This window comes from Podarcis liolepis, assembly GCF_965112155.1.
Source record: "Podarcis liolepis genome assembly, chromosome: 1".
Lineage (NCBI taxonomy): Eukaryota > Metazoa > Chordata > Lepidosauria > Squamata > Lacertidae > Podarcis > Podarcis liolepis.
Genome location: NC_139554.1, coordinates 20,321,886 through 20,334,943, shown reverse-complemented (window position 1 = coordinate 20,334,943; position 13,058 = coordinate 20,321,886). Strand labels below are relative to the sequence as shown.

General features: G+C 43.5%; 1 protein-coding gene across 4 annotated transcripts in view; it reads left to right on the top strand.

Moving 5' to 3' along the window:
• The window catches only part of TUNAR (transmembrane neural differentiation associated intracellular calcium regulator), a 54,204-nt gene extending 41,506 nt beyond the window's left edge, over positions 1-12,698 (top strand). For all 4 annotated transcript variants that reach the window (XM_083503899.1, XM_083503898.1, XM_083503896.1 and 1 more), the window contains one exon: positions 11,824-12,698. In XM_083503899.1, the coding sequence (XP_083360025.1) occupies positions 11,863-12,009 (147 nt within the window). In that variant the 5' untranslated portion in view covers positions 11,824-11,862 and the 3' untranslated portion in view covers positions 12,010-12,698. The remainder of the gene's footprint in view (positions 1-11,823) is intronic.
• The last annotated feature ends 360 nt before the right edge of the window (positions 12,699-13,058 follow it).

Genomic DNA, 13,058 nt, shown 5'->3' with positions numbered 1-13,058 from the left:
GCTCCGCAGCTTTTGATCATTATGGCGTTGATCGCTTTTGTTCCTTGTCTTAGACTTGCAAAAATTGTGTTGATGGGCAGTGTATCACAAGTTCTCAGCATTCCACGAATGGGAGTCTACTGCAACTTATAGCATACATTGACTTATTTGCGGTAGCCCCCATTTATGGAATGCTGCCCCTTCTCATTGCTTTGATACCAGGCACAGGTGTTTTTGTTTTCCCAGGCCTGTAATGGGTCTATGTGATTTTCTTATTGCATTCTCTCCCCCCCCCCCCCGGTTGTAAATTATTTCACATCTCTTTTACTAGGAAGCAGCACACAGGCCATAAGCACACCATACACTGAAAGCACTATCATACCACTTTGACAGACCCTCCAAGTGTCCCTATTTTTTCAGGGACAGTCCCAGATTTACAGAAGCCATCCCAATTTCTGATTTGATCCTAGAATGTCCCGCTTTTCCTTAGGATGTCCCTATTTTCATTGGAGAAATGTTGAGGGTATGGTATGGAGTCACGCGGCCCCAGAGTCAAGGAGATAAGTAACTATGGTGGAACCTCGGTTGTCAGATGTAATCTGTTCTGGAATACCATTCGACTTCCAAAACATTAGACAACCGGGCGCAATTGCCAGTCAGCAAATTCCTTTTAAAAATAGAGAAACACACCTCAGAAACTGTTCGACTTCCAAGGTGCGTTCAAAAATGGAAGCATTCACTTCCGGATTGCCGGCATTTGGGTTCCGAATTGTTTGGCTTCCGAAGTGTTTGACAACTGAGGTTCCACTGTATACAACCTTTTGAAGACACCTGAAGGCATCCCTGTATAGGGAAGGTTTTTTAAAATGTTTAATGTTTTATTATGTTTTTATATGTGTTGGAAGGACCCCAGAGTGGCTGGGGCAACCCAATATAATACACAGCAGGGTATTATTATTATTATTATTATTATTATTATTATTGATATCCCTATTTTCAGTGCTTTTTTCTCATTTTGACTCAAGAAAATCACCATTTTATAGTTCAAAATGGGGAAAAATAAATACAGTAAATGGACAAATGGACAAAGATTCACAAAATGTTTAGGGGTATGTGTACCCCTGCATCCCTCCACACAAAAAAAGCACTGCCTATTTTCATCAGAGAAATGTTGGAGGCTATGCTTTAAACAGTCATGGCTTCCCCCAAAGAAGCCCAGGAACTGTCCTTTGTTAAGGGTGCTGAGAGTTGTTAGGTGACATACTCCCCCCCCCCTCACGGAGCAACATTTTCCAGAGTTCCCTGGGAGGAGGGATTGGCCTTGCAGTTTGAAAGCACACCAGTGCAAGTAGATAAATAGGTGGGAAGGTAAATTGTGTTTCTGTGTGCTCTGGTTTCCGCCAGAGTGTTCCATTGTGCCAGAAGCGGTTTAGTCATATCGGCCACATGACCTGGAAAGCTGTCTGTGGACAAACACCGGCTCCCTCGGCCTGAAGTGAGATGAGTGCCACAACGCCATAGTCGCCTTTGACTGGACTTAACCGTCCAGGAGTCCTTTACTTTTTTTCCTATGTGGGTTAGAGGTGCTGCTGAACTTCAGGAGACCAAAAAAGGTTTATTTCCTGGCATGGAGATGTTCACCATTATGAGATCTGAGAACCTTTCCGACTCGGGGGAAATTCTTTAATTTGCAGCCAACTCTCCCGCATGTCCTCAGGTAGCTTCTATTCTCATCATACTTCTTGGCCACAGCAATTCCCTCCCAGCTGTGTGCTGAAGGATATGATGAAGGCTTTGCAACCTTTATGCTGCCATAGAATGTCTCTCCCTTGGCCCATTTGACTGCCTTGCATTCCTCTAAAGCAACATTTTGTAGCCAGATTTCAATTGACCCTATTACAGTTGTTGTTGTTAATTACATCCTTCCTTTCCACCCAAATGGCTCTTTTGCTGTTTAGTGGATTTGGACTGCCCCCCTTCCACAACCTGGTCCTCTCCAGATGTTTTAAACTGCAACTCCTATCATCCCAGACCATTGGCTCGTCTCTTATCTGACAGCCCCAGTCATAAAATTGTAGAGTTGGAAGGGCCCCTAAGATTCATCTAGTCCAACCCCCTGCAATGCAGGGATCCTGTCAACAAGCTGCCCTTGGTGGGCTCAAACCACCAACCTTCTGGTTAATGGCCAGACACATTTACCCATAGCATCACCTGGCACTTTTGATGGGTTTATCATTTAAACCAAAGATGGGAAAAATATGACATTCCTGGTTTTGTGGTATTCTCATCCATCACAGTCAGCATGACCAATGGTCAGAGTTCCACCCACTCTCTGGAATACAGTTCCATATGCGGTTCATGAGGCAGGAACTGTGAACCACCTTGAGTTCTGTGAACTGCCCGGAGATGCAGGTGGTGCTGTGGTCTAAGCCACTCAGCCTCTTGGGCTTGCCGATCAGAAGGTTGACTGTTCAAATCCCCATGACTAATCCCCATGAGTTCCTGCTACTCTGTCCTCACTCCTGCCAACCTAGCAGTTCAAAAGCACAGCAGTGCAAATAGATAAATAGGTACTGCTGTGGCAGGAAGGTAAACAGCGTTTCCGTGTGCTCTGGCTTCCATCACGGTGTTCCATTGCACCAGAAGCGATTTAGTCATGCTGGCCACATGACCCGGAAAGCTGTCTGTGGACAAACACTGGCTCCCTCAGCCTAACCCTAACCCCATAGTCAAATTTGACTGGACTTAATCATCCAGGAGTCCTTTACCTTTACCTATAGGGCAGTATATAAATTCAGTTAACAACAACAACTGTGGCAGACTTTAAACACTCCTAAAGACCTGTCTATTTAAACAGGCATTTCATCACATGGTAATTTTTTATGTTTTATTGATATTTAACGGAATGCTTTATTGATAACTTCTTTTTGTTTTTTACTTAGGCATTTTTTTGTATTTTTGGTTTTAAATGTATATACCTTTTTTCTTTTTTAATTATCTTACTGGATTTTATATAAACTCATTATGGACTTTGCATATTAAGTAATGATCATAAGGATGATGGGAGGTTGAGGAAGGCTGATCTGGGCTGTTCTCATTCACTAAACTATTACTAGAGAGCGGAGGGAAGTATTTTGTAAGGGTTAGATGGGAAGAACCACGGATCCAATGTGTGGAAGGAAATCAGCCACTGGGGCCGCTCTGCGAAAACTAGCAGAGTGCTCTGGGTGCTATAATGTGCAGCTTCTAAGTCTGTTCTCATGCTTCCGTTCATGCAAGACAATATGCCCAAATGGAGACCATCTCTGGATCTTGTGCCACTGCTTTGCACATTGCTTCAGCACATGGTGAGACACCACCCTTCCGTGAGTGGAACACCTTCTGCATATCTAATATGCCACATTTCATTTGGATCCAACCCATGAACTTGGAAGACTAAGGGGAAACAATATACACGTGCCATAACGACCATTAGTCTAGTGTCTAGAGTAATCTAGGACCAGCACAGTGTAGTGGTCAGAGTGTTGGACTAGGATCTGAGAGACCAGGGGGTTCAAATCCCTACTTAGCCATAATGCTTCCTGGGTGACCTTGGGCCAATCTCTCCCTCTCATCCTAACCTACCTCACAGGGTTGTTGTGAGGATACAAGGGGGAACCATGAGTGCCACCTTGAGCTCCTTAGAAGAAATCTGGGATATAACTGTGATATAAATAAATAAGGTCAATGATCACATTGGCTTTGCTTTGTGCTTTATTTAGTTATTAATGAAGAACCATCTCTACGCTCACTACCTATTGCAGAGCACTTCCTCATTACACCAGGCCAATTCTGAGTAGTATATTGCAAAAATATAATTGTTAGCACTGGTAGATTCACAATAATAGCTAAGGCTAGGTGTGAGATGATAAACATAGCAATCTCTGCATCAGATGGTATTAATTTTTGGTTGCCTTACTTGTAAATGGCATTACTAACTGTATTTGTTTTATTCTTTTCTTGTGTGCCACCCGGAAAGAGCTGGTGCCCATTATGTGGGAAGACTCACATAACCAACCCCATTCTATTTCTCATATATATATATATATATATATATATATATATATATATATATATAGACATGGAAGGACCAATGTGGAGATCCTGCTGGTGCTTTTGCACCAGGCACAGCGCACCACTGCTTCTCCCGTCTCTCCCCCCCCCCACCTCATTGTAAGCAGCAGCAGTGCAACCGACCAGAGCTCAGGGGAGCATTGTCACCCCACTGTTATTGCAGTCAGCTGCATTTGTGCAACCTGAATTTTCTGGTATGTGATTGAATCCTACCTGAAAACAGCAACTATCTAGAAGTACCTTGATTTACCCATGAGTGCACAACAGTTGCATGAAAAATGGAAAGTATTTACTATCATAGAATCATAGAATTGTAGAGTTGGAAGGGACCGTGGGGACCATCTAATCCATGGGTAGGCAAACTAAGGCCAGGGGCTGGATCCTGCCCAATCTAGATCCAGCCTGCGGACAGTCCGGGAATCAGCGTGTTTTTACATGAGTAGAATGTGTCCTTTTATTTAAAATGCATCTCTTGGTTATTTGTGGGGCCTGCCTGGTGTTTTTACATGAGTAGAATGTGCGCTTTTATTTAAAATGTGTCTCTGGGTTATTTGTGGGGCATAGGAATCCATTCATTATGTTTTTTCAAAATATAGTCTGGCCCCCCACAAGGTCTGAGGGACAGTGCTGAAAAAGTTTGCTGACCCCTGATTAATCCAATCCAATCTTTTGCCCAATGTGGGGCTTGAACCCATGACTATGAGATTATGAGTTTCATGCTCTACCAGCTGAGCTAGACTATACTATGAATTAACTTTCCTGGAAACCATAGAAATCATAGAATTGCCGAGTCGGAAGGGATCCTGAGCATCATCAAATCCAACCCCCTGCAATGCAGGGATATGCAGTTGTCCCATACAGGGATCGAACCTGTAACCTTGGCATTATTAGCACCACACTCTAACCAACTGAGCTAGAGCAGGAGAAGAGTTGAATCTCTGCTTGTTGCGCAGCTGTTACATCAGCACAGGAGTCATGCCACAGAATGAACCCAGCAAACTTACAAACTTGTACCCTCTGGCCCAAGAGAAATCATTAGTCTACCTTATTTGATAACAAGCACCAGAGGAATAAGGCTGCCAAATGACCAGAAAAGGGGTCTGGCATGCTCTTGTGCTCCTAATTTCAGTATCATGTATGGAAACACAGCCTTGTTGCTGTTAAAGGCAGTGCCACGGTGGCTGGTTTAAAACTTGGCAACCCTGCAGACAGAGAGTAGCTCATGAGTGAGACCAACAACACCCCCCGCTATGCTACATTTGGGCACCCCTGGAAATGCATTCCCCCAAAATAATCTGAGAGGAAATGCTTCAACTTTTTTTGAGACAGGCTCTGAATGTTGCCGGCACCTTGGCTTGCACTTGAAAAAGTTGTGGGAATGATGTGATTTGAGATTAAAAGCAATAATTTATTAAGATGCTCCAGAGAGATGCACGAGGAAAGCTTATCCCGTGGAGAACTGAACAGATTCAACTCTCACAGCTTCCGCAGCGCCAGAAGTAATTAATTATCGCATCGCAGAAACTTGCTTGACACCATGTTGGACCAGGCTCAACATTATGCTGGCAAGCATTATCTGATGATTTGCAAAACAAGTCAGGCCTCTTCTTTGGTAACCATTTCCCAAAGGCCACATCTGCCGGTGGTGTAAATCAAGAGCAGTTTCCCTTTCTTTGAACGGAGCATGAAGAAAGACCGGAAAATGAGGATCTGTCCCACACCTCTGTTCAGTCTAGCTTGACTATCAGCCCCTCGTTCTGTATGCTTTCATACACAATCGCAGATCTCCCAGGCAAATTGTTCAGAAATTTCAGCGTGTTTTCTATCCCTAGGCTATTAATTGTGATGAGACATTAAGAGATAAGGGAGCATTAATTTTGGGAGGATAGTTTCATCCCTCTGCAGATGAGAGATATACAGCAGAAACCGGCTTTGATTGGCAAACTGAAGTAACCCCCAGAAGGAAGGTGTGAAGAGGTGTGTGAGTTTCTGCGCTGTTGGAGTGCCGAGTCTCCCTTATCTCCTGAAGAAGAGAGGCACCAGCAGTGATCAAATTGCCAAGCAGGGAAGAGAAGATTCTGGGGAATGCATAGGCTTGAGCCATATGAATGAGACAAAAGAACGGAATGTTCCTTTGTTATTTATCATTTCTTTTAAACGTGCTGCCGCTCCCTTCTTCTGAAGCGCAGAGGTTGTTCGAAGTTTGCAGCTGGGAAACTTTCCTAAAAGCAAGCTGGTGGTTGACTCCCTCAGCAGTGACAAGGAAACAAAACAAATGTGCCTCAGCCTCTGATGCCAAGTTGACCAGCCACATTGGAGGGGGGGGAGATCAGGAAACGGACCTGTGATATGTGACAGAGGACATCAACGTGGCATCTGTAGGCACAATGGCACAGAGGAAGTCCTTCATTGGCACACCTGAGCAGGAGCTCCAAACTCTGAGGGTTGTTTTTGTTTTTTTTTAAGTCTCTAGTCATCCTAGAAGGAAAGTTATGAAGCAAAATCACCCTTCTTAGTGATTTCTGCAAATCGAACCCATCCTGGTTGCTTCCACCTGTTGAAGGCTGAAGGTTTTGGCTTCAGATATGGGTGGTTTGGCAGTTAGCATTTGCTCAAGTGGTGGTTTAGGCATTGGGCAGGCATAGTGTTGGATGGAGGAGCGGTTGTAGTCTCTGCCTGGTCCGTCTAAAAATGAGATAGCCCATTAAAGGGATCCAGGGGAGATGCTTCTGTCTGGATGTCCAGATGTGGGGCCACAACACTTCACAAGTGCAATCCAGTGGGGGAGTTATTCCTTGATGTAGGTCAGGGACTTCCCCACTTCTGGTTGAACCCAATGTAAGTCCTTCTGGCAGGCTAGCCAGATGTCGTGGGTTCTACTTCTGTAGTCAATAAAGATGTGGCCTGGTTTTACACAAAATAATAGAAGAAGAAGAAGAGGAGGGGGGGTTGGATTTGATATCCCGCTTTATCACTACCCTAAGGAGTCTCAAAGCAGCTAACATTCTCCTTTCCCTTCCTCCCCCACAACAAACACTCTGTGAGGTGAGTGAGGCTGAGAGACTTCAAAGAAGTGTGACTAGCCCAAGGTCACCCAGCAGATGCATGTGGAGGAGCGGAGACGCGAACCCGGTTCCCCAGATTAGGAGTCTACCGCTCTTAACCACTACACCACACTAGCTCTCTAATAGTTGTCATGCCTTTGGTATGGCGAGGTCTAAAGGGCAGGGCGGACGCCTTGCCACACAAGTTAGTTTTTTGGAAATCAGGCAATAAGAATCCCTGGGATCCTAAAGAGCTGTTTCCCCATTCTCTTTAGTGTACATTTCCTGCTTCTCTCTTATTTTCTAATAGCCTTTGGAATATCCATTATTTGCTCTTCCTTTTTTCATAGAGACCAGGATGTATCTTTCCTGTGGTGGGCTCATTTCAGATCAGGTACTCCCTACACATTATTTGCTGCAAATACTGCTACGCAGTAAGTGTGGTTGGGGGGGGGCTAAGGAATCCTGTGCCCAAATAGCAAGTGCACGGTCTGAAAATTTAGCAAAAGGGCTTGAGCATGTCTCAGCTGTGCAGGACCTAAAGCCAGGCACTCATTAAGAATCCACTACATATCTCACTTACTGAATAACGATAGACATGCTGCACTTCTGTGGAGAACAAGCCCCTCTTGAAATGACCATGCTATAAGTTCTGGGCTCCCTCCACACAGACTGAAGGTGTAAATGGGAGAATAAATCATATTTCTTAAAGCTACGACAGTCTCCGCTGTGTCTTCAATTCTCCAAAACAGCACAAACCCTGGGTGAGCACCTGGAACCCCCTAGAATCTTGCTGTCGCTCGGCAGAGAGTGGGGGTGACTCCCAACTTCTGTAAAAACATTACCAGCCTGGGTAGGGGCTGAGAGATTGGTTCTTCAACACCTTAGGACATGTTTTCCACTGGATTTTGATGAACACCAGTTCGCTTACAGGAGAAATAGGTCAACAGACGAAGCCATACCCACAGCTTTTCACCTTGCAGCGAGTCATCTGGAGAGACCGGGGAATTAATGCTGTTTATTGATTATAGCTCAGCTTTTAATGCCATCCTTCCGGACATTCTTATTAAAAAGCTGATGGACCTGGACCTTCCCCCTACCATCTGTGATTGGATTAAAGACTTTCTGAGGGATCGCGCACAAATAGTGAGGATTGGGCCTGTTACAACTACCTCTCTGAAGCTCAGCACTGGCACCCCACAGGGATGCGTGCTGAGTCCCTACCTGTACTCGTTGTATACATATGACTGCATTTCATCTGATCCATCCACTGAAATTATTAAGTTTGCAGATGATATCACTATAATGGGTCTGATTACAGGTGAAGATGAATCAGCGTATAGGGAGGAGGTTCAAAAAGTCTCCACATGGTGCCTAGAGAACAACTTGCACCTAAATATCAGCAAGACAAAGGAGATGGTGTTGGACTTTCGGAGGAAGAGAGAGGAACTAGCCTCATTGTATATCGGGGTGTGTGTGTGTGTGGAGAGAGTCTCTTCCTTTAAATTCCTGGGAGTTTGCCTTAGTGAAGACCTCACTTGGAAAATCAATACAATCCAGGTGGTTAGGAAGGCCCAACAGAGACTACATTTCCTCAGGGTCTTGTGAAAGAACAATGTCAAACAAAAATTGATGATCTCCTTCTACTGGGCCACAATGGAAAGTGTCCTTTCATACTGTATAACAGTGTGGTACACTGGTTTGACAGCCACGGACAGGAAGTCCCTACAGAGGGTGGCGAATACAGCATATGACATCATGGGCTGTCCTCAGAGTTCGCTAGATGACATTGCGGGAGACCGCTGCCTCAGGAAAGCAAGGAAAATTCTTAGGGATGGCTTCTTTAATATCCTACCATCGGGTAGGAGATACAGAAGTACAGTGGTACCTCGGGTTAAGAACTTAATTCGTTCTGGAGATCCGTTCTTAACCTGAAACTGTTCTTAACGTGAAGCACCACTTTAGCTAATGGGCCTCCTGCTGCCGCTCCACTGCTGCACAATTTCTCTTCTCATCCTGAAGCAAAGTTCTTAACCCGAGGTACTATTTCTGCGTTAGCGGAGTCTGTAACCTGAAGCATCTGTAACCCGAGGTACCACTGTACAGTCAGCCGCACCAACAGGTTAAAGAACAGTTTTTATCCGTGGGCTGTTGGGCTGCTGAATGGAAAAAAATAGTTGTGTAATTGACTTCCGACAAGCACACAGAGTGCGAACAAGACTGAGTGTATGGGGGGGGGGTCGTTTAATTTCACTGCACACAGGTGGTATAGTGACAATAAATTATTATTATTATTATTATTATTATTATTATTATTATTATTATTATTAGAATTGGGGATCTTAGGGATGAAACCATGGCAAAATCAGGTGGGTCAAGATCCTGCCTTGCTTTCAATGATGGATATGGAGCCTTCTGAGTTGTGGATACAGCTTGGCATAATGCGATTGCCTTTCAGAGACCAAATATCAGTCGTATGTGTATTTGTGTGTGTGTGTTTGTGTGTGTGTGTGTTTTTCACTGTCCTAAAGAGCTTGCAGCTTCAGAAAGTGGGACTGTCCACCACCATATCCCACCAGCAGCAGCTGTCCGTGCTCCAAATGTTTCATTTTATATTAAGGAGAAGGAAAAACAAAAACAAAGAGAAGAACAGTTCCATCTCTGGTTTTATTCTGAATTATTTATAAGAAAGTCATTGTACAGAAATATAGAAAAAAGGCGGGGGACTCTTGTTTACCTCCTGGGATTGTTTTCCTCCCCCTGATTATATTAGCAGAAATGCGATTTGGCCAAGCCTGTTCTGTTATGCCCTCACCTGTGTTGCTGCAGAGTGTCAGATCTTGAAATCAGAACTTCTTAGAACCTGGGAAAGGCTAATAAATAAACCCTTTTGGCTCCAGGTTACAGAGCCCAGAGATGGTCCGGGTGTGCAGCCTAACAGGGGGTTGGGGTAGTTTTTGTCATATCAAAGTGAAGCCTGGCAAGGTTTATTTATTTGTTTAAGAATGAATCAAAAGAAGCAATGAGGTGTAGTCGTTAGAGTGTTAGACTAGAACCTGAGAGACCAGGGATTGAATCTCCATTCAGCCATGAACAGCATTTGAGACTCCCATTGTTCTAGGTGCATTTTGCAACAGGGAATTTCATTAGCTTGAGCAGTTTCTGAGCTCTGGGCACAGTATTATGCTTAAGATTTCAGTGCAAGGAAAGGAGGACCTTTTTCTGCCTCCCCACTTCCAGCTACTTTCTGAAGACTGGAGAAGAGACCCTCTTAAGAATATTAGGGGGCTGGGCAGGGGAAGGACTGGACCATGTAAAAAATGAACATAATATTTTAGCTGCCGTTCATACATTTTCAGCTTTGTATACTTGTTATATTAAAAAGTGCCCCTAGACATTCCATTGTTGTGCCCATTATCCAGGTTTAAGGTGCCATTTAGCTCCTAGCTTTCATATCTCAGTTTCTAACACTGGCCAAGAAGCCCAATGAGTGACTCTGGGCCAGTCAGTAACTCTCAGCCCCACTTACGGTACCTAATGAAGCTGCTGTGAAGATAAAATAGGGAGGGGAAACCATATACACCACCTTGAGCTCAAATGTGGAAAGGTGGGATCCATATTTAATAAATAAACAAGCAAAAGCTTTCTATTCGCCTGCACACGAAAACCCCATAGCCAGGCCATTTTTGTTTGGGGGTGTTTGGTTTTTTTGCAACCCTATGCAGTCGAAAACTAGCCTTCCTGTTCCTTTTAGGAATAGAAAATCAATTTCAGATTCTCAATACTAAAAACTAAAATTATATTGTTGTAGCCCACTGTGGACCTTACGGTAAAGGGTGGGGAAGAAATCTTGTAAATAAAATAAAATAACATCTAGCTGGCTTGCAGAATGATTGGTTGACTATTATCAGTATAAGAGATGCTCATTATTATAGGGGTTATTACTATTATTATTTATTTCATTTCTCTCTTTTTAAGAAAAATGCTAAAGTGGTTTACAGCATATTAAAACATCAATAAAACAATCCAGAATCAAACATTTCTGAAGAAAGTCATATATAGAGTATACAGTCAGAGCAACATAATTAACAGAAAATTAACAGAAAACTAAAATGTTATCTTAAAGATTTCAAAATAAAACATTACAAAGGAGGTCAACTACAAATTCAACACAAAGGGATGGGAGGGTGGGAATTCAATTCAGTTCTCATTTAAAAGTTACCCAATTTGCACTTTTCAAGACAATATGCAAACCAAAACACAGCCATCTTTCAGAATTCACCTTTCTCCAAAACTTTACAATGCAGGTCCCCAGCCTATAAATATGTACAAAAATGAATATGCGGGTGTAAAGTATGCACAAAATGCATTTATTAATGAAAATCACAGGCGAAATGCAATAGATTTGGGGACGGTGCTTTGCAAAAACATGCCTATCATGCAAAACTACATACAGAAGTGTGGTAAATATTGCCCTCAGGTACTAAAGCATTTTCACGAGGCCTTTTTAGTTTTAATTTTAAAAATTGCAAGCTGATGTGAAAATGTGGAGAACTGAAGACTGGAAAAACGAGGAACTGACCCTGACAGAATTTACCCATTCACTAATTCATAAATAGAGCAATAGTATTCTGACTCTCTGCTTTGCTCCCTCCTTATCTCTCTCTCTCTTTTTTTTACATTGTAGGTTAGCCTGAGGAGAAGGATTAAGAAACTGGCTACCAAGATGGTAATCACTAGTGGAAATGAAGAAGAAAAAGGCAACCAGGAAAAGGAGAGCAAAGAGGAGTCCATCCTGGCAATGCTGGGCATTATCGGGACAATCCTGAACCTCGTTGTGATCATTTTTGTGTACATCTACACGACATTGTGAGCCGCAGATGCAAAGCGGGGGAGACAGCTGACAAGAGGTGATGGCAAACGTGGCCGGCTATTGACACACGGCTTAATGAGAATTGACTCTGTAGTATATTAAGACGTCATAAAAGCTCTGCCTGAGGGCGTTGGAGGTTGAAGCACAATTAATTGAACAAGACTTTTTTCACACAGTTACAAGCAAAACTCGCATCTCTCTCTCTCTCTCTCTCTGTTCTAGAGAAATGAGTGCAAATCTGTAAGTATCAGCTTTGGACAGGGGGGTCAAGGGAAAACCCCCCACTATGGATAAAACTTTTCAATACAGCCAAAGACTGGACACTATTATAAACAGTGACAAATATATAGCATATCTGTGCCAAGTTACGTTCCATGCCCATTAGTCCGCGTCTTCTCTTCTCTCCTTTCTTTGATTTACATCGAAGCTAGCAAGCTTTTCTTTCACTCGCTCTTTGTTTTTCCAGTTTTTAACTTAAAATGAACATATGGTGCAATCACAAGGTAGGGGGGAGGGGAACCGGCTACTCCGCTGAGCTGCCTGTGCTACCAAAGGGTAAAATCTTGAGCAAAGTAAGGTTACCTGACGTTCCTTTTCTCTCTCGGTTGCTTGACATCTGTGTCTGTTCAAACCGATGTTTATAAATATATATTTTTAATAAATGTGCTATATTTTTAGCATGAGCCAAACTTTGGGTGACACCAGTGTTGTTGTTTTTCAGCCTGGGTTTGTTCCACAAAAGAACGCACCTCCCTCTCCCCTTCCTCCATCCTCCCCCACCTTCTAAATCAGCGTATGCCAAGGGTTTGGGGTTTAGTTTTGTTTCTTTGCAGCAGAGACAGACACCTTGTTTCCTGCTCCACTGCAGAGCACAGACACATCATGCTTACATGCCTGACTTGAAACGGGAATATCAGTTGAAAAACATTGCATTTCATATGGAGGTATGGCACAGCGACCTTTGCCAAGTCGTTTCACGGGCACAACTCTATATATAGACAGACGACAACAGGGCCAGAAAGAGTTGTTCCACCTCCACGCTTCCTCTC